The sequence below is a fragment of the Narcine bancroftii genome, chromosome 7 (genome assembly GCF_036971445.1).
Source record: "Narcine bancroftii isolate sNarBan1 chromosome 7, sNarBan1.hap1, whole genome shotgun sequence".
In the NCBI taxonomy this organism is placed as follows: Eukaryota; Metazoa; Chordata; class Chondrichthyes; order Torpediniformes; family Narcinidae; genus Narcine; species Narcine bancroftii.
The window spans coordinates 203264697-203286363 of record NC_091475.1 but is presented as its reverse complement, the minus strand read 5'-3'; the positions used below and the strand labels follow the sequence as shown (position 1 = coordinate 203286363).

At 56.3% G+C, this 21667-nt stretch overlaps 1 protein-coding gene across 5 annotated transcripts in view; it reads left to right on the top strand.

Annotated features, from left to right (window-relative positions):
- Positions 1-1014: 1014 nt before the first annotated feature.
- Positions 1015-21667, top strand: part of prkx (protein kinase X-linked) — a 185041-nt gene continuing 164388 nt past the window's right edge. For all 5 annotated transcript variants that reach the window (XM_069892057.1, XM_069892056.1, XM_069892055.1 and 2 more), the window contains exon 1: positions 1015-1401. In XM_069892057.1, the coding sequence (XP_069748158.1) occupies positions 1260-1401 (142 nt within the window). In that variant the 5' untranslated portion in view covers positions 1015-1259. The remainder of the gene's footprint in view (positions 1402-21667) is intronic.

Genomic DNA, 21667 nt, shown 5'->3' with positions numbered 1-21667 from the left:
GTTCAATATGTACCGGGGGTCATAGGTCATTTGGGTGTAATTGGACAGCGGGGGCTCGTTACTGTGTGGGAGGCCTAAATTTGGTGACATGTTCATGACAATTAATTCTGATTGAAAACGGTACGCTGGAAGCAGAAGGCTGGTGAAGTGGTAGTGGAGGATGAGGGGGACCCCGTCGTTGTGTCTGGGTGAGGAGTGGAAGTGAGAAGTGTGACCCATGGAGGTTTCATGCTGATGAGGCTTGTGGGCGGGGCCAGAAGCTGCGGGGCGGGGCCAGCCTCTGAATGACAGCTTAGGCCAGCTGCCCATCTGGAAGGACGTGACGGGGGTGGAGCCACGAGCTGAGGGGGCGGGGCCACTCCCTGAATGTCAGCTTAGGCCAGCGGTCGATCTGGAAGGCAGACGGGGGTGGAGCCACGCGCTGAGGGGGCGGGGCCACTCTCTGAATGACAGCTTGCTGCCCATCTGGAAGGACGTGGCGGGGGTGGAGCCACGAGCTGAGGGGGCGGGGCCGAACTCTGAATGACAGATTAGGCCAGCGGTCTCTCTGGAAGGCTGACGGGGGGTGGAGCCACGCGCTGAGGGGGCGGGGCCCATCTCTGAATGACAGCTTAGGCCAGCGGTCTATCTGGAAGGCTGACAGGGGGTGGAGACACGCGCTGAAGGGGCGGGGCCACACTTTGAATAACAACTTAGGCCAGCTGTCCATCTGGAATGCTGCGACGGGGGGTGGAGCCACGCGCTGAGGGGGAGGGGCCCATCTCTGAACGACAGCTTAGGCCAGTTGACCATCTGGCTTTTGGCTGTGACATGGGGTGGAGACATGCGAGGAGGGGGCGGGGCCATGAGCTGGGAGCGGGGTCAGTCTCTGAATGACAGCTTAAGCCAGCTGCCCATCTGGAAGGACGTGACGGGGGTGGAGCCACGAGCTGAGGGGGCGGGGCCAATCCCTGAATGACAGCTGAGGCCAGCGGTCTATCTGGAAGGAAGACGGGGGTGGAGCCACGCGCTGAGGGGGCGGGGCCACTCTCTGAATGACAGCTTGGGCCAGCTGTCCATCTGGCTTGTGGTTGTGACGTCAGGGGGAGTGGAGCCACGCGCTGAGGGGGCGAGGCCAGAGCCTGCGCTAACTGTCAGTCCGCGGTCAAGTGAAGCCGGTGCTGAATCGTCCGGACGGCCGGCACGCGCGAAACCCCCCCCCACCCCACCCTTCCCCAATGAGCAGCGGGGGTGTCCGCCTGACGTGAGGCGGGGGCAAAATGGCGGCGCCGAGGGTCAAGGTGCCGGGCTGCGGCGCCAACGCCGAGCCGCCTCCGGTGGATGGCGAGCGGCAGCAGGCGGGCGGCGACGGCGCGGCCGGGGACTACCGGCTGGAGGACCTGGAGACCGTGGCCACCGTGGGTGAGTCGGTTCCGTCCCACGTCCCCCCGCTCCCCCCTGCGGGTGCGGGTTCGATCCCAGCCCCGGCCATCAGCAGGTTCTCGTCTCGGGTCGTTTGGCGTCCAGACCCCCCACCATAGATAACCCTCGTCTGCAAGCTCTCCGTGCACACTGGATGCAATTCCAATCCTCCCCGGTCTTTACTCTCGGTGCACACTGGGTGCAATTCCAAACCTCCCCGGTCTTTACTCTCCGTGCAAACTGGGTGCAATTCCAAACCTCCCCGGTCTTTACTCTCGGTGCACACTGGGTGCAATTCCAAACCTCCCCGGTCTTTACTCTCCGTACACACTGGATGCAATTCCAAACCTCCCCGGTCTTCACTCTCCGTGCACACTGGGTGCAATTCCAAACGTCCACGGTCTTTACTCTCGGTGCACACTGGGTGCAATTCCAAACCTCCCCGGTCTTTACTCTCGGTGCACACTGGGTGCAATTCCAAACCTCCCCGGTCTTTACTCTCGGTGCACACTGGGTGCAATTCCAAACCTCCCCGGTCTTTACTCTCGGTGCACACTGGGTGCAATTCCAAACCTCCCCGGTCTTGACTCTCCGTGCACACGGGATGCAATTCCAAACCTCCCCGGTCTTTACTCACCGTGCACACTGGGTGCAATTACAAACCTCCCCGGTCTTTACTCTCGGTGCACACTGGGTGCAATTCCAAACCTCCCCGGTCTTGACTCTCCGTGCACACGGGATGCAATTCCGAACCTCCCCGGTCTTTACTCTCGGTGCACACTGGGTGCAATTCCAAACCTCCCCGGTCTTGACTCTCCGTGCACACGGGATGCAATTCCAAACCTCCCCGGTCTTTACTCTCGGTGCACACTGGGTACAATTCCAAACCTCCCCGGTCTTTACTCTCGGTGCACACTGGGTGCAATTCCAAACCTCCCCGGTCTTTACTCTCCGTGCACACTGGATGCAATTCCAAACCTCCCCGGTCTTTACTCTCGGTGCACACTGGGTGCAATTCCAAACCTCCCCGGTCTTGACTCTCCGTGCACACGGGATGCAATTCCAAACCTCCCCGGTCTTTACTCTCGGTGCACACTGGGTGCAATTCCAAACCTCCCCGGTCTTTACTCTCGGTGCACACTGGGTGCAATTCCAAACCTCCCCGGTCTTGACTCTCCGTGCACACGGGATGCAATTCCAAACCTCCCCGGTCTTTACTCTCCGTGCACACTGGGTGCAATTACAAACCTCCCCGGTCTTTACTCTCGGTGCACACTGGGTGCAATTCCAAACCTCCCCGGTCTTTACTCTCCGTACACACTGGATGCAATTCCAAACCTCCCCGGTCTTCACTCTCCGTGCACACTGGGTGCAATTCCAAACGTCCCCGGTCTTTACTCTCGGTGCACACTGGGTGCAATTCCAAACCTCCCCGGTCTTTACTCTCGGTGCACACTGGGTGCAATTCCAAACCTCCCCGGTCTTTACTCTCGGTGCACACTGGGTGCAATTCCAAACCTCCCCGGTCTTTACTCTCGGTGCACACTGGGTGCAATTCCAAACCTCCCCGGTCTTGACTCTCCGTGCACACGGGATGCAATTCCAAACCTCCCCGGTCTTTACTCACCGTGCACACTGGGTGCAATTCCAAACCTCCCCGGTCTTTACTCTCGGTGCACACTGGGTGCAATTCCAAACCTCCCCGGTCTTGACTCTCCGTGCACACGGGATGCAATTCCGAACCTCCCCGGTCTTTACTCTCGGTGCACACTGGGTGCAATTCCAAACCTCCCCGGTCTTGACTCTCCGTGCACACGGGATGCAATTCCAAACCTCCCCGGTCTTTACTCTCGGTGCACACTGGGTACAATTCCAAACCTCCCCGGTCTTTACTCTCGGTGCACACTGGGTGCAATTCCAAACCTCCCCGGTCTTTACTCTCCGTGCACACTATATGCAATTCCAAACCTCCCCGGTCTTTACTCTCGGTGCACACTGGGTGCAATTCCAAACCTCCCCGGTCTTGACTCTCCGTGCACACGGGATGCAATTCCAAACCTCCCCGGTCTTTACTCTCGGTGCACACTGGGTGCAATTCCAAACCTCCCCGGTCTTTACTCTCGGTGCACACTGGGTGCAATTCCAAACCTCCCCGGTCTTGACTCTCCGTGCACACGGGATGCAATTCCAAACCTCCCCGGTCTTTACTCTCCGTGCACACTGGGTGCAATTACAAACCTCCCCGGTCTTTACTCTCGGTGCACACTGGGTGCAATTCCAAACCTCCCCGGTCTTGACTCTCCGTGCACACGGGATGCAATTCCAAACCTCCCCGGTCTTTACTCTCGGTGCACACTGGGTGCAATTCCAAACCTCCCCGGTCTTGACTCTCCGTGCACACGGGATGCAATTCCAAACCTCCCCGGTCTTTACTCTCGGTGCACACTGGGTGCAATTCCAAACCTCCCCGGTCTTTACTCTCCGTGCAAACTGGGTGCAATTCCAAACCTCCCCGGTCTTTACTCTCGGTGCACACAGGGTGCAATTCCAAACCTCCCCGGTCTTTACTCTCCGTGCACACTGGATGCAATTCCAAACCTCCCCGGTCTTCACTCTCGGTGCACACTGGGTGCAATTCCAAACGTCCCCGGTCTTTACTCTCGGTGCACACTGGGTGCAATTCCAAACCTCCCCGGTCTTTACTCTCGGTGCACACTGGGTGCAATTCCAAACCTCCCCGGTCTTTACTCTCGGTGCACACTGGGTGCAATTCCAAACCTCCCCGGTCTTGACTCTCCGTGCACACGGGATGCAATTCCAAACCTCCCCGGTCTTTACTCTCCGTGCACACTGGGTGCAATTACAAACCTCCCCGGTCTTTACTCTCGGTGCACACTGGGTGCAATTCCAAACCTCCCCGGTCTTGACTCTCCGTGCACACGGGATGCAATTCCGAACCTCCCCGGTCTTTACTCTCGGTGCACACTGGGTGCAATTCCAAACCTCCCCGGTCTTGACTCTCCGTGCACACGGGATGCAATTCCAAACCTCCCCGGTCTTTACTCTCGGTGCACACTGGGTACAATTCCAAACCTCCCCGGTCTTTACTCTCGGTGCACACTGGGTGCAATTCCAAACCTCCCCGGTCTTTACTCTCCGTGCACACTGGATGCAATTCCAAACCTCCCCGGTCTTTACTCTCGGTGCACACTGGGTGCAATTCCAAACCTCCCCGGTCTTGACTCTCCGTGCACACGGGATGCAATTCCAAACCTCCCCGGTCTTTACTCTCGGTGCACACTGGGTGCAATTCCAAACCTCCCCGGTCTTTACTCTCGGTGCACACTGGGTGCAATTCCAAACCTCCCCGGTCTTTACTCTCGGTGCACACTGGGTACAATTCCAAACCTCCCCGGTCTTTACTCTCGGTGCACACTGGGTGCAATTCCAAACCTCCCCGGTCTTTACTCTCCGTGCACACTGGATGCAATTCCAAACCTCCCCGGTCTTTACTCTCGGTGCACACTGGGTGCAATTCCAAACCTCCCCGGTCTTGACTCTCCGTGCACACGGGATGCAATTCCAAACCTCCCCGGTCTTTACTCTCGGTGCACACTGGGTGCAATTCCAAACCTCCCCGGTCTTTACTCTCGGTGCACACTGGGTGCAATTCCAAACCTCCCCGGTCTTGACTCTCCGTGCACACGGGATGCAATTCCAAACCTCCCCGGTCTTTACTCTCCGTGCACACTGGGTGCAATTACAAACCTCCCCGGTCTTCACTCTCGGTGCACACTGGGTGCAATTCCAAACCTCCCCGGTCTTGACTCTCCGTGCACACGGGATGCAATTCCAAACCTCCCCGGTCTTTACTCTCGGTGCACACTGGGTGCAATTCCAAACCTCCCCGGTCTTGACTCTCCGTGCACACGGGATGCAATTCCAAACCTCCCCGGTCTTTACTCTCGGTGCACACTGGGTGCAATTCCAAACCTCCCCGGTCTTTACTCTCCGTGCAAACTGGGTGCAATTCCAAACCTCCCCGGTCTTTACTCTCGGTGCACACTGGGTGCAATTCCAAACCTCCCCGGTCTTTACTCTCCGTGCACACTGGATGCAATTCCAAACCTCCCCGGTCTTCACTCTCGGTGCACACTGGGTGCAATTCCAAACGTCCCCGGTCTTTACTCTCGGTGCACACTGGGTGCAATTCCAAACCTCCCCGGTCTTTACTCTCGGTGCACACTGGGTGCAATTCCAAACCTCCCCGGTCTTTACTCTCGGTGCACACTGGGTGCAATTCCAAACCTCCCCGGTCTTGACTCTCCGTGCACACGGGATGCAATTCCAAACCTCCCCGGTCTTTACTCTCCGTGCACACTGGGTGCAATTACAAACCTCCCCGGTCTTTACTCTCGGTGCACACTGGGTGCAATTCCAAACCTCCCCGGTCTTGACTCTCCGTGCACACGGGATGCAATTCCGAACCTCCCCGGTCTTTACTCTCGGTGCACACTGGGTGCAATTCCAAACCTCCCCGGTCTTGACTCTCCGTGCACACGGGATGCAATTCCAAACCTCCCCGGTCTTTACTCTCGGTGCACACTGGGTACAATTCCAAACCTCCCCGGTCTTTACTCTCGGTGCACACTGGGTGCAATTCCAAACCTCCCCGGTCTTTACTCTCCGTGCACACTGGATGCAATTCCAAACCTCCCCGGTCTTTACTCTCGGTGCACACTGGGTGCAATTCCAAACCTCCCCGGTCTTGACTCTCCGTGCACACGGGATGCAATTCCAAACCTCCCCGGTCTTTACTCTCGGTGCACACTGGGTGCAATTCCAAACCTCCCCGGTCTTTACTCTCGGTGCACACTGGGTGCAATTCCAAACCTCCCCGGTCTTGACTCTCCGTGCACACGGGATGCAATTCCAAACCTCCCCGGTCTTTACTCTCCGTGCACACTGGGTGCAATTACAAACCTCCCCGGTCTTTACTCTCGGTGCACACTGGGTGCAATTCCAAACCTCCCCGGTCTTGACTCTCCGTGCACACGGGATGCAATTCCAAACCTCCCCGGTCTTTACTCTCGGTGCACACTGGGTGCAATTCCAAACCTCCCCGGTCTTGACTCTCCGTGCACACGGGATGCAATTCCAAACCTCCCCGGTCTTTACTCTCGGTGCACACTGGGTGCAATTCCAAACCTCCCCGGTCTTGACTCTCCGTGCACACGGGATGCAATTCCAAACCTCCCCGGTCTTGACTCTCCGTGCACACGGGATGCAATTCCAAACCTCCCCGGTCTTTACTCTCCGTGCACACTGGATGCAATTCCAAACCTCCCCGGTCTTTACTCTCGGTGCACACTGGGTGCAATTCCAAACCTCCCCGGTCTTTACTCTCGGTGCACACTGGGTGCAATTCCAAACCTCCCCGGTCTTTACTCTCGGTGCACACTGGGTGCAATTCCAAACCTCCCCGGTCTTGACTCTCCGTGCACACGGGATGCAATTCCAAACCTCCCCGGTCTTTACTCTCCGTGCACACTGGGTGCAATTCCAAACCTCCCCGGTCTTTACTCTCGGTGCACACTGGGTGCAATTCCAAACCTCCCCGGTCTTGACTCTCCGTGCACACGCGATGCAATTCCAAACCTCCCCGGTCTTCACTCTCCGTGCACACTGGGTGCAATTCCAAACCTCCCCGGTCTTTACTCTCGGTGCACACTGGGTGCAATTCCAAACCTCCCCGGTCTTGACTCTCCGTGCACATGGGATGCAATTCCAAACCTCCCCGGTCTTTACTCTCCGTGCACACTGGGTGCAATTCCAAACCTCCCCGGTCTTTACTCTCGGTGCACACTGGGTGCAATTCCAAACCTCCCCGGTCTTGACTCTCCGTGCACACGGGATGCAATTCCAAACCTCCCCGGTCTTTACTCTCGGTGCACACTGGGTGCAATTCCAAACCTCCCCGGTCTTGACTCTCCGTGCACACGGGATGCAATTCCAAACCTCCCCGGTCTTTACTCTCGGTGCACACTGGGTACAATTCCAAACCTCCCCGGTCTTTACTCTCGGTGCACACTGGGTGCAATTCCAAACCTCCCCGGTCTTTACTCTCCGTGCACACTGGATGCAATTCCAAACCTCCCCGGTCTTTACTCTCGGTGCACACTGGGTGCAATTCCAAACCTCCCCGGTCTTGACTCTCCGTGCACACGGGATGCAATTCCAAACCTCCCCGGTCTTTACTCTCGGTGCACACTGGGTGCAATTCCAAACCTCCCCGGTCTTTACTCTCGGTGCACACTGGGTGCAATTCCAAACCTCCCCGGTCTTGACTCTCCGTGCACACGGGATGCAATTCCAAACCTCCCCGGTCTTTACGCTCGGTGCACACTGGGTGCAATTACAAACCTCCCCGGTCTTTACTCTCGGTGCACACTGGGTGCAATTCCAAACCTCCCCGGTCTTGACTCTCCGTGCACACGGGATGCAATTCCAAACCTCCCCGGTCTTTACTCTCGGTGCACACTGGGTGCAATTCCAAACCTCCCCGGTCTTGACTCTCCGTGCACACGGGATGCAATTCCAAACCTCCCCGGTCTTTACTCTCGGTGCACACTGGGTGCAATTCCAAACCTCCCCGGTCTTGACTCTCCGTGCACACGGGATGCAATTCCAAACCTCCCCGGTCTTGACTCTCCGTGCACACGGGATGCAATTCCAAACCTCCCCGGTCTTTACTCTCCGTGCACACTGGATGCAATTCCAAACCTCCCCGGTCTTTACTCTCGGTGCACACTGGGTGCAATTCCAAACCTCCCCGGTCTTTACTCTCCGTGCAAACTGGGTGCAATTCCAAACCTCCCCGGTCTTTACTCTCGGTGCACACTGGGTGCAATTCCAAACCTCCCCGGTCTTTACTCTCCGTACACACTGGATGCAATTCCAAACCTCCCCGGTCTTCACTCTCCGTGCACACTGGGTGCAATTCCAAACGTCCACGGTCTTTACTCTCGGTGCACACTGGGTGCAATTCCAAACCTCCCCGGTCTTTACTCTCGGTGCACACTGGGTGCAATTCCAAACCTCCCCGGTCTTTACTCTCGGTGCACACTGGGTGCAATTCCAAACCTCCCCGGTCTTTACTCTCGGTGCACACTGGGTGCAATTCCAAACCTCCCCGGTCTTGACTCTCCGTGCACACGGGATGCAATTCCAAACCTCCCCGGTCTTTACTCACCGTGCACACTGGGTGCAATTACAAACCTCCCCGGTCTTTACTCTCGGTGCACACTGGGTGCAATTCCAAACCTCCCCGGTCTTGACTCTCCGTGCACACGGGATGCAATTCCGAACCTCCCCGGTCTTTACTCTCGGTGCACACTGGGTGCAATTCCAAACCTCCCCGGTCTTGACTCTCCGTGCACACGGGATGCAATTCCAAACCTCCCCGGTCTTTACTCTCGGTGCACACTGGGTACAATTCCAAACCTCCCCGGTCTTTACTCTCGGTGCACACTGGGTGCAATTCCAAACCTCCCCGGTCTTTACTCTCCGTGCACACTGGATGCAATTCCAAACCTCCCCGGTCTTTACTCTCGGTGCACACTGGGTGCAATTCCAAACCTCCCCGGTCTTGACTCTCCGTGCACACGGGATGCAATTCCAAACCTCCCCGGTCTTTACTCTCGGTGCACACTGGGTGCAATTCCAAACCTCCCCGGTCTTTACTCTCGGTGCACACTGGGTGCAATTCCAAACCTCCCCGGTCTTGACTCTCCGTGCACACGGGATGCAATTCCAAACCTCCCCGGTCTTTACTCTCCGTGCACACTGGGTGCAATTACAAACCTCCCCGGTCTTTACTCTCGGTGCACACTGGGTGCAATTCCAAACCTCCCCGGTCTTTACTCTCCGTACACACTGGATGCAATTCCAAACCTCCCCGGTCTTCACTCTCCGTGCACACTGGGTGCAATTCCAAACGTCCCCGGTCTTTACTCTCGGTGCACACTGGGTGCAATTCCAAACCTCCCCGGTCTTTACTCTCGGTGCACACTGGGTGCAATTCCAAACCTCCCCGGTCTTTACTCTCGGTGCACACTGGGTGCAATTCCAAACCTCCCCGGTCTTTACTCTCGGTGCACACTGGGTGCAATTCCAAACCTCCCCGGTCTTGACTCTCCGTGCACACGGGATGCAATTCCAAACCTCCCCGGTCTTTACTCACCGTGCACACTGGGTGCAATTCCAAACCTCCCCGGTCTTTACTCTCGGTGCACACTGGGTGCAATTCCAAACCTCCCCGGTCTTGACTCTCCGTGCACACGGGATGCAATTCCGAACCTCCCCGGTCTTTACTCTCGGTGCACACTGGGTGCAATTCCAAACCTCCCCGGTCTTGACTCTCCGTGCACACGGGATGCAATTCCAAACCTCCCCGGTCTTTACTCTCGGTGCACACTGGGTACAATTCCAAACCTCCCCGGTCTTTACTCTCGGTGCACACTGGGTGCAATTCCAAACCTCCCCGGTCTTTACTCTCCGTGCACACTATATGCAATTCCAAACCTCCCCGGTCTTTACTCTCGGTGCACACTGGGTGCAATTCCAAACCTCCCCGGTCTTGACTCTCCGTGCACACGGGATGCAATTCCAAACCTCCCCGGTCTTTACTCTCGGTGCACACTGGGTGCAATTCCAAACCTCCCCGGTCTTTACTCTCGGTGCACACTGGGTGCAATTCCAAACCTCCCCGGTCTTGACTCTCCGTGCACACGGGATGCAATTCCAAACCTCCCCGGTCTTTACTCTCCGTGCACACTGGGTGCAATTACAAACCTCCCCGGTCTTTACTCTCGGTGCACACTGGGTGCAATTCCAAACCTCCCCGGTCTTGACTCTCCGTGCACACGGGATGCAATTCCAAACCTCCCCGGTCTTTACTCTCGGTGCACACTGGGTGCAATTCCAAACCTCCCCGGTCTTGACTCTCCGTGCACACGGGATGCAATTCCAAACCTCCCCGGTCTTTACTCTCGGTGCACACTGGGTGCAATTCCAAACCTCCCCGGTCTTTACTCTCCGTGCAAACTGGGTGCAATTCCAAACCTCCCCGGTCTTTACTCTCGGTGCACACAGGGTGCAATTCCAAACCTCCCCGGTCTTTACTCTCCGTGCACACTGGATGCAATTCCAAACCTCCCCGGTCTTCACTCTCGGTGCACACTGGGTGCAATTCCAAACGTCCCCGGTCTTTACTCTCGGTGCACACTGGGTGCAATTCCAAACCTCCCCGGTCTTTACTCTCGGTGCACACTGGGTGCAATTCCAAACCTCCCCGGTCTTTACTCTCGGTGCACACTGGGTGCAATTCCAAACCTCCCCGGTCTTGACTCTCCGTGCACACGGGATGCAATTCCAAACCTCCCCGGTCTTTACTCTCCGTGCACACTGGGTGCAATTACAAACCTCCCCGGTCTTTACTCTCGGTGCACACTGGGTGCAATTCCAAACCTCCCCGGTCTTGACTCTCCGTGCACACGGGATGCAATTCCGAACCTCCCCGGTCTTTACTCTCGGTGCACACTGGGTGCAATTCCAAACCTCCCCGGTCTTGACTCTCCGTGCACACGGGATGCAATTCCAAACCTCCCCGGTCTTTACTCTCGGTGCACACTGGGTACAATTCCAAACCTCCCCGGTCTTTACTCTCGGTGCACACTGGGTGCAATTCCAAACCTCCCCGGTCTTTACTCTCCGTGCACACTGGATGCAATTCCAAACCTCCCCGGTCTTTACTCTCGGTGCACACTGGGTGCAATTCCAAACCTCCCCGGTCTTGACTCTCCGTGCACACGGGATGCAATTCCAAACCTCCCCGGTCTTTACTCTCGGTGCACACTGGGTGCAATTCCAAACCTCCCCGGTCTTTACTCTCGGTGCACACTGGGTGCAATTCCAAACCTCCCCGGTCTTTACTCTCGGTGCACACTGGGTACAATTCCAAACCTCCCCGGTCTTTACTCTCGGTGCACACTGGGTGCAATTCCAAACCTCCCCGGTCTTTACTCTCCGTGCACACTGGATGCAATTCCAAACCTCCCCGGTCTTTACTCTCGGTGCACACTGGGTGCAATTCCAAACCTCCCCGGTCTTGACTCTCCGTGCACACGGGATGCAATTCCAAACCTCCCCGGTCTTTACTCTCGGTGCACACTGGGTGCAATTCCAAACCTCCCCGGTCTTTACTCTCGGTGCACACTGGGTGCAATTCCAAACCTCCCCGGTCTTGACTCTCCGTGCACACGGGATGCAATTCCAAACCTCCCCGGTCTTTACTCTCCGTGCACACTGGGTGCAATTACAAACCTCCCCGGTCTTCACTCTCGGTGCACACTGGGTGCAATTCCAAACCTCCCCGGTCTTGACTCTCCGTGCACACGGGATGCAATTCCAAACCTCCCCGGTCTTTACTCTCGGTGCACACTGGGTGCAATTCCAAACCTCCCCGGTCTTGACTCTCCGTGCACACGGGATGCAATTCCAAACCTCCCCGGTCTTTACTCTCGGTGCACACTGGGTGCAATTCCAAACCTCCCCGGTCTTTACTCTCCGTGCAAACTGGGTGCAATTCCAAACCTCCCCGGTCTTTACTCTCGGTGCACACTGGGTGCAATTCCAAACCTCCCCGGTCTTTACTCTCCGTGCACACTGGATGCAATTCCAAACCTCCCCGGTCTTCACTCTCGGTGCACACTGGGTGCAATTCCAAACGTCCCCGGTCTTTACTCTCGGTGCACACTGGGTGCAATTCCAAACCTCCCCGGTCTTTACTCTCGGTGCACACTGGGTGCAATTCCAAACCTCCCCGGTCTTTACTCTCGGTGCACACTGGGTGCAATTCCAAACCTCCCCGGTCTTGACTCTCCGTGCACACGGGATGCAATTCCAAACCTCCCCGGTCTTTACTCTCCGTGCACACTGGGTGCAATTACAAACCTCCCCGGTCTTTACTCTCGGTGCACACTGGGTGCAATTCCAAACCTCCCCGGTCTTGACTCTCCGTGCACACGGGATGCAATTCCGAACCTCCCCGGTCTTTACTCTCGGTGCACACTGGGTGCAATTCCAAACCTCCCCGGTCTTGACTCTCCGTGCACACGGGATGCAATTCCAAACCTCCCCGGTCTTTACTCTCGGTGCACACTGGGTACAATTCCAAACCTCCCCGGTCTTTACTCTCGGTGCACACTGGGTGCAATTCCAAACCTCCCCGGTCTTTACTCTCCGTGCACACTGGATGCAATTCCAAACCTCCCCGGTCTTTACTCTCGGTGCACACTGGGTGCAATTCCAAACCTCCCCGGTCTTGACTCTCCGTGCACACGGGATGCAATTCCAAACCTCCCCGGTCTTTACTCTCGGTGCACACTGGGTGCAATTCCAAACCTCCCCGGTCTTTACTCTCGGTGCACACTGGGTGCAATTCCAAACCTCCCCGGTCTTGACTCTCCGTGCACACGGGATGCAATTCCAAACCTCCCCGGTCTTTACTCTCCGTGCACACTGGGTGCAATTACAAACCTCCCCGGTCTTTACTCTCGGTGCACACTGGGTGCAATTCCAAACCTCCCCGGTCTTGACTCTCCGTGCACACGGGATGCAATTCCAAACCTCCCCGGTCTTTACTCTCGGTGCACACTGGGTGCAATTCCAAACCTCCCCGGTCTTGACTCTCCGTGCACACGGGATGCAATTCCAAACCTCCCCGGTCTTTACTCTCGGTGCACACTGGGTGCAATTCCAAACCTCCCCGGTCTTGACTCTCCGTGCACACGGGATGCAATTCCAAACCTCCCCGGTCTTGACTCTCCGTGCACACGGGATGCAATTCCAAACCTCCCCGGTCTTTACTCTCCGTGCACACTGGATGCAATTCCAAACCTCCCCGGTCTTTACTCTCGGTGCACACTGGGTGCAATTCCAAACCTCCCCGGTCTTTACTCTCGGTGCACACTGGGTGCAATTCCAAACCTCCCCGGTCTTTACTCTCGGTGCACACTGGGTGCAATTCCAAACCTCCCCGGTCTTGACTCTCCGTGCACACGGGATGCAATTCCAAACCTCCCCGGTCTTTACTCTCCGTGCACACTGGGTGCAATTCCAAACCTCCCCGGTCTTTACTCTCGGTGCACACTGGGTGCAATTCCAAACCTCCCCGGTCTTGACTCTCCGTGCACACGCGATGCAATTCCAAACCTCCCCGGTCTTCACTCTCCGTGCACACTGGGTGCAATTCCAAACCTCCCCGGTCTTTACTCTCGGTGCACACTGGGTGCAATTCCAAACCTCCCCGGTCTTGACTCTCCGTGCACATGGGATGCAATTCCAAACCTCCCCGGTCTTTACTCTCCGTGCACACTGGGTGCAATTCCAAACCTCCCCGGTCTTTACTCTCGGTGCACACTGGGTGCAATTCCAAACCTCCCCGGTCTTGACTCTCCGTGCACACGGGATGCAATTCCAAACCTCCCCGGTCTTTACTCTCGGTGCACACTGGGTGCAATTCCAAACCTCCCCGGTCTTGACTCTCCGTGCACACGGGATGCAATTCCAAACCTCCCCGGTCTTTACTCTCGGTGCACACTGGGTACAATTCCAAACCTCCCCGGTCTTTACTCTCGGTGCACACTGGGTGCAATTCCAAACCTCCCCGGTCTTTACTCTCCGTGCACACTGGATGCAATTCCAAACCTCCCCGGTCTTTACTCTCGGTGCACACTGGGTGCAATTCCAAACCTCCCCGGTCTTGACTCTCCGTGCACACGGGATGCAATTCCAAACCTCCCCGGTCTTTACTCTCGGTGCACACTGGGTGCAATTCCAAACCTCCCCGGTCTTTACTCTCGGTGCACACTGGGTGCAATTCCAAACCTCCCCGGTCTTGACTCTCCGTGCACACGGGATGCAATTCCAAACCTCCCCGGTCTTTACGCTCGGTGCACACTGGGTGCAATTACAAACCTCCCCGGTCTTTACTCTCGGTGCACACTGGGTGCAATTCCAAACCTCCCCGGTCTTGACTCTCCGTGCACACGGGATGCAATTCCAAACCTCCCCGGTCTTTACTCTCGGTGCACACTGGGTGCAATTCCAAACCTCCCCGGTCTTGACTCTCCGTGCACACGGGATGCAATTCCAAACCTCCCCGGTCTTTACTCTCGGTGCACACTGGGTGCAATTCCAAACCTCCCCGGTCTTGACTCTCCGTGCACACGGGATGCAATTCCAAACCTCCCCGGTCTTGACTCTCCGTGCACACGGGATGCAATTCCAAACCTCCCCGGTCTTTACTCTCCGTGCACACTGGATGCAATTCCAAACCTCCCCGGTCTTTACTCTCGGTGCACACTGGGTGCAATTCCAAACCTCCCCGGTCTTTACTCTCGGTGCACACTGGGTGCAATTCCAAACCTCCCCGGTCTTTACTCTCGGTGCACACTGGGTGCAATTCCAAACCTCCCCGGTCTTGACTCTCCGTGCACACGGGATGCAATTCCAAACCTCCCCGGTCTTTACTCTCCGTGCACACTGGGTGCAATTCCAAACCTCCCCGGTCTTTACTCTCGGTGCACACTGGGTGCAATTCCAAACCTCCCCGGTCTTGACTCTCCGTGCACACGGGATGCAATTCCAAACCTCCCCGGTCTTCACTCTCCGTGCACACTGGGTGCAATTCCAAACCTCCCCGGTCTTTACTCTCGATGCACACTGGGTGCAATTCCAAACCTCCCCGGTCTTGACTCTCCGTGCACACGGGATGCAATTCCAAACCTCCCCGGTCTTTACTCTCCGTGCACACTGGGTGCAATTCCAAACCTCCCCGGTCTTTACTCTCGGTGCACACTGGGTGCAATTCCAAACCTCCCCGGTCTTGACTCTCCGTGCACACGGGATGCAATTCCAAACCTCCCCGGTCTTTACTCTCGGTGCACACTGGGTGCAATTCCAAACCTCCCCGGTCTTGACTCTCCGTGCACACGGGATGCAATTCCAAACCTCCCCGGTCTTTACTCTCGGTGCACACTGGGTGCAATTCCAAACCTCCCCGGTCTTGACTCTCCGTGCACACGGGATGCAATTCCAAACCTCCCCGGTCTTTACTCTCCGTGCACACTGGATGCAATTCCAAACCTCCCCGGTCTTGACTCTCCGTGCACACGGGATGCAATTCCAAACCTCCCCGGTCTTTACTCTCCGTGCACACTGGATGCAATTCCAAACCTCCCCGGTCTTTACTCTCGGTGCACACTGGGTGCAATTCCAAACCTCCCCGGTCTTTACTCTCGGTGCACACTGGGTGCAATTCCAAACCTCCCCGGTCTTTACTCTCGGTGCACACTGGGTGCAATTCCAAACCTCCCCGGTCTTGACTCTCCGTGCACACGGGAAGCAATTCCAAACCTCCCCGGTCTTTACTCTCCGTGCACACTGGGTGCAATTCCAAACCTCCCCGGTCTTTACTCTCGGTGCACACTGGGTGCAATTCCAAACCTCCCCGGTCTTGACTCTCCGTGCACAGGGGATGCAATTCCAAACCTCCCCGGTCTTTACTCTCGGTGCACACTGGGTGCAATTCCAAACCTCCCCGGTCTTAACTCTCCGTGCACACGGGATGCAATTCCAAACCTCCCCGGTCTTTACTCTCCGTGCACACTGGATGCAATTCCAAACCTCCCCGGTCTTTACTCTCGGTGCACACTGGGTGCAATTCCAAACCTCCCCGGTCTTTACTCTCGGTGCACACTGGGTGCAATTCCAAACCTCCCCAGTCTTTACTCTCGGTGCACACTGGGTGCAATTCCAAACCTCCCCGGTCTTGACTCTCCGTGCACACGGGATGCAATTCCAAACCTCCCCGGTCTTTACTCTCGGTGCACACTGGGTGCAATTCCAAACCTCCCCGGTCTTTACTCTCGGTGCACACTGGGTGCAATTCCAAACCTCCCCGGTCTTGACTCTCCGTGCACACGGGATGCAATTCCAAACCTCCCCGGTCTTTACTCTCGGTGCACACTGGGTGCAATTCCAAACCTCCCCGGTCTTGACTCTCCGTGCACACGGGATGCAATTCCAAACCTCCCCGGTCTTTACTCTCCGTGCACACTGGATGCAATTCCAAACCTCCCCGGTCTTTACTCTCGGTGCACACTGGGTACAATTCCAAACCTCCCCGGTCTTTACTCTCGGTGCACACTGGGTGCAATTCCAAACCTCCCCGGTCTTTACTCTCGGTGCACACTGGGTGCAATTCCAAACCTCCCCGGTCTTGACTCTCCGTGCACACGGGATGCAATTCCAAACCTCCCCGGTCTTTACTCTCGGTGCACACTGGGTGCAATTCCAAACCTCCCCGGTCTTTACTCTCGGTGCACACTGGGTGCAATTCCAAACCTCCCCGGTCTTTACTCTCCGTGCACACTGGATGCAATTCCAAACCTCCCCGGTCTTTACTCTCGGTGCACACTGGGTGCAATTCCAAACCTCCCCGGTCTTGACTCTCCGTGCACACGGGATGCAATTCCAAACCTCCCCGGTCTTTACTCTCGGTGCACACTGGGTACAATTCCAAACCTCCCCGGTCTTTACTCTCGGTGCACACTGGGTGCAATTCCAAACCTCCCCGGTCTTTACTCTCCGTGCACACTGGATGCAATTCCAAACCTCCCCGGTCTTTACTCTCGGTGCACACTGGGTGCAATTCCAAACCTCCCCGGTCTTGACTCTCCGTGCACACGTGATGCAATTCCAAACCTCCCCGGTCTTCACTCTCGGTGCACACTGGGTGCAATTACAAACCTCCCCGGTCTTGACTCTCGGTGCACACTGGGTGCAATTCCAAAGCTCCCCGGTCTTTACTCTCGGTGCACACTGGGTGCAATTCCAAACCTCCCCGGTCTTTACTCTTGGTGCACACTGGGTGCAATTCCAAACCTCCCCGGTCTTGACTCTCCGTGCACACGGGATACAATTCCAAACCTCCCCGGTCTTTACTCTCCGTGCACACTGGGTGCAATTACAAACCTCCCCGGTCTTTACTCTAGGTGCACACTGGGTGCAATTCCAAACCTCCCCGGTCTTGACTCTCCGTGCACACGGGATGCAATTCCAAACCTCCCCGGTCTTTACTCTCCGTGCACACTGGATGCAATTCCAAACCTCCCCGGTCTTTACTCTCGGTGCACACTGGGTGCAATTCCAAACCTCCCCGGTCTTTACTCTCGGTGCACACTGGGTGCAATTCCAAACCTCCCCGGTCTTTACTCTCGGTGCACACTGGGTGCAATTCCAAACCTCCCCGGTCTTGACTCTCCGTGCACACGGGATGCAATTCCAAACCTCCCCGGTCTTTACTCTCCGTGCACACTGGGTGCAATTCCAAACCTCCCCGGTCTTTACTCTCGGTGCACACTGGGTGCAATTCCAAACCTCCCCGGTCTTGACTCTCCGTGCACACGGGAAGCAATTCCAAACCTCCCCGGTCTTGACTCTCCGTGCACACTGGGTGCAATTCCAAACCTCCCCGGTCTTCACTCTCGGTGCACACTGGTTGCAATTCCAAACCTCCCCGGTCTTGACTCTCCGTGCACACGGGATGCAATTCCAAACCTCCACGGTCTTTACTCTCCGTGCACACTGGGTGCAATTCCAAACCTCCCCGGTCTTTACTCTCGGTGCACACTGGGTGCAATTCCAAACCTCCCCGGTCTTTACTCCCGGTGCACACTGGGTGCAATTCCAAACCTCCCCAGTCTTTACTCTCGGTGCACACTGGGTGCAATTCCAAACCTCCCCGGTCTTGACTCTCCGTGCACACGGGATGCAATTCCAAACCTCCCCGGTCTTTACTCTCGGTGCACACTGGGTGCAATTCCAAACCTCCCCGGTCTTTACTCTCGGTGCACACTGGGTGCAATTCCAAACCTCCCCGGTCTTGACTCTCCGTGCACACGGGATGCAATTCCAAACCTCCCCGGTCTTTACTCTCGGTGCACACTGGGTGCAATTCCAAACCTCCCCGGTCTTGACTCTCCGTGCACACGGGATGCAATTCCAAACCTCCCCGGTCTTTACTCTCCGTGCACACTGGATGCAATTCCAAACCTCCCCGGTCTTTACTCTCGGTGCACACTGGGTGCAATTCCAAACCTCCCCGGTCTTTACTCTCGGTGCACACTGGGTGCAATTCCAAACCTCCCCGGTCTTGACTCTCGGTGCACACTGGGTGCAATTCCAAACCTCCCCGGTCTTGACTCTCCGTGCACACGGGATGCAATTCCAAACCTCCCCGGTCTTTACTCTCCGTGCACACTGGATGCAATTCCAAACCTCCCCGGTCTTGACTCTCGGTGCACACTGGGTGCAATTCCAAACGTCCCCGGTCTTTACTCTCGGTGCACACTGGGTGCAATTCCAAACCTCCCCGGTCTTGACACTCCGTGCACACGGGATGCAATTCCAAACCTCCCCGGTCTTTACTCTCGGTGCACACTGGGTGCAATTCCAAACCTCCCCGGTCTTTACGCTCGGTGCATACTGGGTGCAATTCCAAACCTCCCCGGTCTTTACTCTCCGTGCACACTGGATGCAATTCCAAACCTCCCCGGTCTTTACTCTCGGTGCACACTGGGTGCAATTCCAACCTCCCCGGTCTTTACTCTCGGTGCACACTGGGTGCAATTCCAAACCTCCCCGGTCTTTACTCTCCGTGCACACTGGATGCAATTCCAAACCTCCCCGGTCTTTACTCTCGGTGCACACTGGGTGCAATTCCAAACCTCCCCGGTTTTTACTCTCGGTGCACACTGGGTGCAATTCCAAACCTCCCCGGTCTTGACTCTCCGTGCACACGGGATGCAATTCCAAACGTCCCCGGTCTTTACTCTCGGTGCACACTGGGTGCAATTCCAAACCTCCCCGGTCTTTACTCTCGGTGCACACTGGGTGCAATTCCAAACCTCCCCGGTCTTTACTCTCGGTGCACACTGGGTGCAATTCCAAACCTCCCCGGTCTTTACTCTCGGTGCACACTGGGTGCAATTCCAAACCTCCCCGGTCTTTACTCTTTGTGCACACTGGATGCAATTCCAAACCTCCCCGGTCTTTACTCTCCGTGCACACTGGGTGCAATTCCAAACCTCCCCGGTCTTTACTCTCCGTGCACACTGGGTGCAATTCCAAGCCTCCCCGGTCTTTACTCTCGGTGCACACTGGGTGCAATTCCAAACCTCCCCGGTCTTGACTCTCCGTTCACACGGGATGCAATTCCAAACCTCCCCGGTCTTTACTCTCGGTGCACACTGGGTACAATTCCAAACCTCCGCGGTCTTTACTCTCGGTGCACACTGGGTGCAATTCCAAACCTCCCCGGTCTTTACTCTCCGTGCACACTGGATGCAATTCCAAACCTCCCCGGTCTTTACTCTCGGTGCACACTGGGTGCAATTCCAAACCTCCCCGGTCTTGACTCTCCGTGCACACGGGATGCAATTCCAAACCTCCCCGGTCTTTACTCTCGGTGCACACTGGGTGCAATTCCAAACCTCCCCGGTCTTTACTCTCGGTGCACACTGGGTGCAATTCCAAACCTCCCCGGTCTTTACTCTCCGTGCACACTGGATGCAATTCCAAACCTCCCCGGTCTTTACTCTCGGTGCACACTGGGTGCAATTCCAAACCTCCCCGGTCTTTACTCTCGGTGCACACTGGGTGCAATTCCAAACCTCCCCGGTCTTTACTCTCCGTGCTCACTGGATGCAATTCCAAACCTCCCCGGTCTTTACTCTCCGTGCACACTGGGTGCAATTCCAAACCTCCCCGGTCTTTACTCTCGGTGCACACTGGGTGCAATTCCAAACCTCCCCGGTCTTGACTCTCCGTGCACACGGGATGCAATTCCAAACCTCCCCGGTCTTTACTCTCGGTGCACACTGGGTGCAATTCCAAACCTCCCCGGTCTTTACTCTCGGTGCACACTGTGTGCAATTCCAAACCTCCCTGGTCTTTACTCTCCGTGCACACTGGATGCAATTCCAAACCTCCCCGGTCTTTACTCTCGGTGCACACTGGGTGCAATTCCAAACCTCCCCGGTCTTTACTCTCGGTGCACACTGGGTGCAATTCCAAACCTCCCCGGTCTTTACTCTCCGTGCACACGGGATGCAATTCCAAACCTCCCCGGTCTTTACTCTCGGTGCACACTGCGTGCAATTCCAAACCTCCCCGGTCTTTACTCTCCGTGCACACGGGATGCAATTCCAAACCTCCCCGGTCTTTACTCTCGGTGCACACTGGGTGCAATTCCAAACCTCCCCGGTCTTTACTCTCCGTGCACACTGGATGCAATTCCAAACCTCCCCGGTCTTTACTCTCGGTGCACACTGGGTGCAATTCCAAACCTCCCCGGTCTTTACTCTCCGTGCAAACTGGGTGCAATTCCAAACCTCCCCGGTCTTTACTCTCGGTGCACACTGGGTGCAATTCCAAACCTCCCCGGTCTTTACTCTCCGTGCACACGGGATGCAATTCCAAACCTCCCCGGTCTTTACTCTCGGTGCACACTGGGTGCAATTCCAAACCTCCCCAGTCTTTACTCTCCGTGCAAACTGGGTGCAATTCAAAACCTCCCCGGTCTTTACTCTCGGTGCACATTGGGTGCAATTCCAAACCTCCCCGGTCTTTACTCTCCGTGCACACTGGGTGCAATTCCAAACCTCCCCGGTCTTTACTCTCGGTGCACACTGGTTGCAATTCCAAACCTCCCCGGTCTTTACTCTCCGTGCACACTGGGTGCAATTCCAAACCTCCCCGGTCTTTACTCTCGGTGCACACTGGGTGCAATTCCAAACCTCCCCGGTCTTGACTCTCCGTGCACACTGGGTGCAATTCCAAACCTCCCCGGTCTTGACTCTCCGTGCACACGGGATGCAATTCCAAACCTCCCCGGTCTTTACTCTCGGTGCACACTGGGTGCAATTCCAAACCTCCCCGGTCTTTACTCTCCATGCACATTGGATGCAATTCCAAACCTCCCTGTTCTTGACTCTCCGTGCACATTGGGTGCAATTCCTAACCTCCCCGGTCTTTACTCTCCATGCACATTGGGTGCAATTCCAAACCTCCCAGGTCTTTACTCTCCATGCACATTGGGTGTAATTCCAAACCTCCCAGGTCTTTACTCTCCATTCAAATT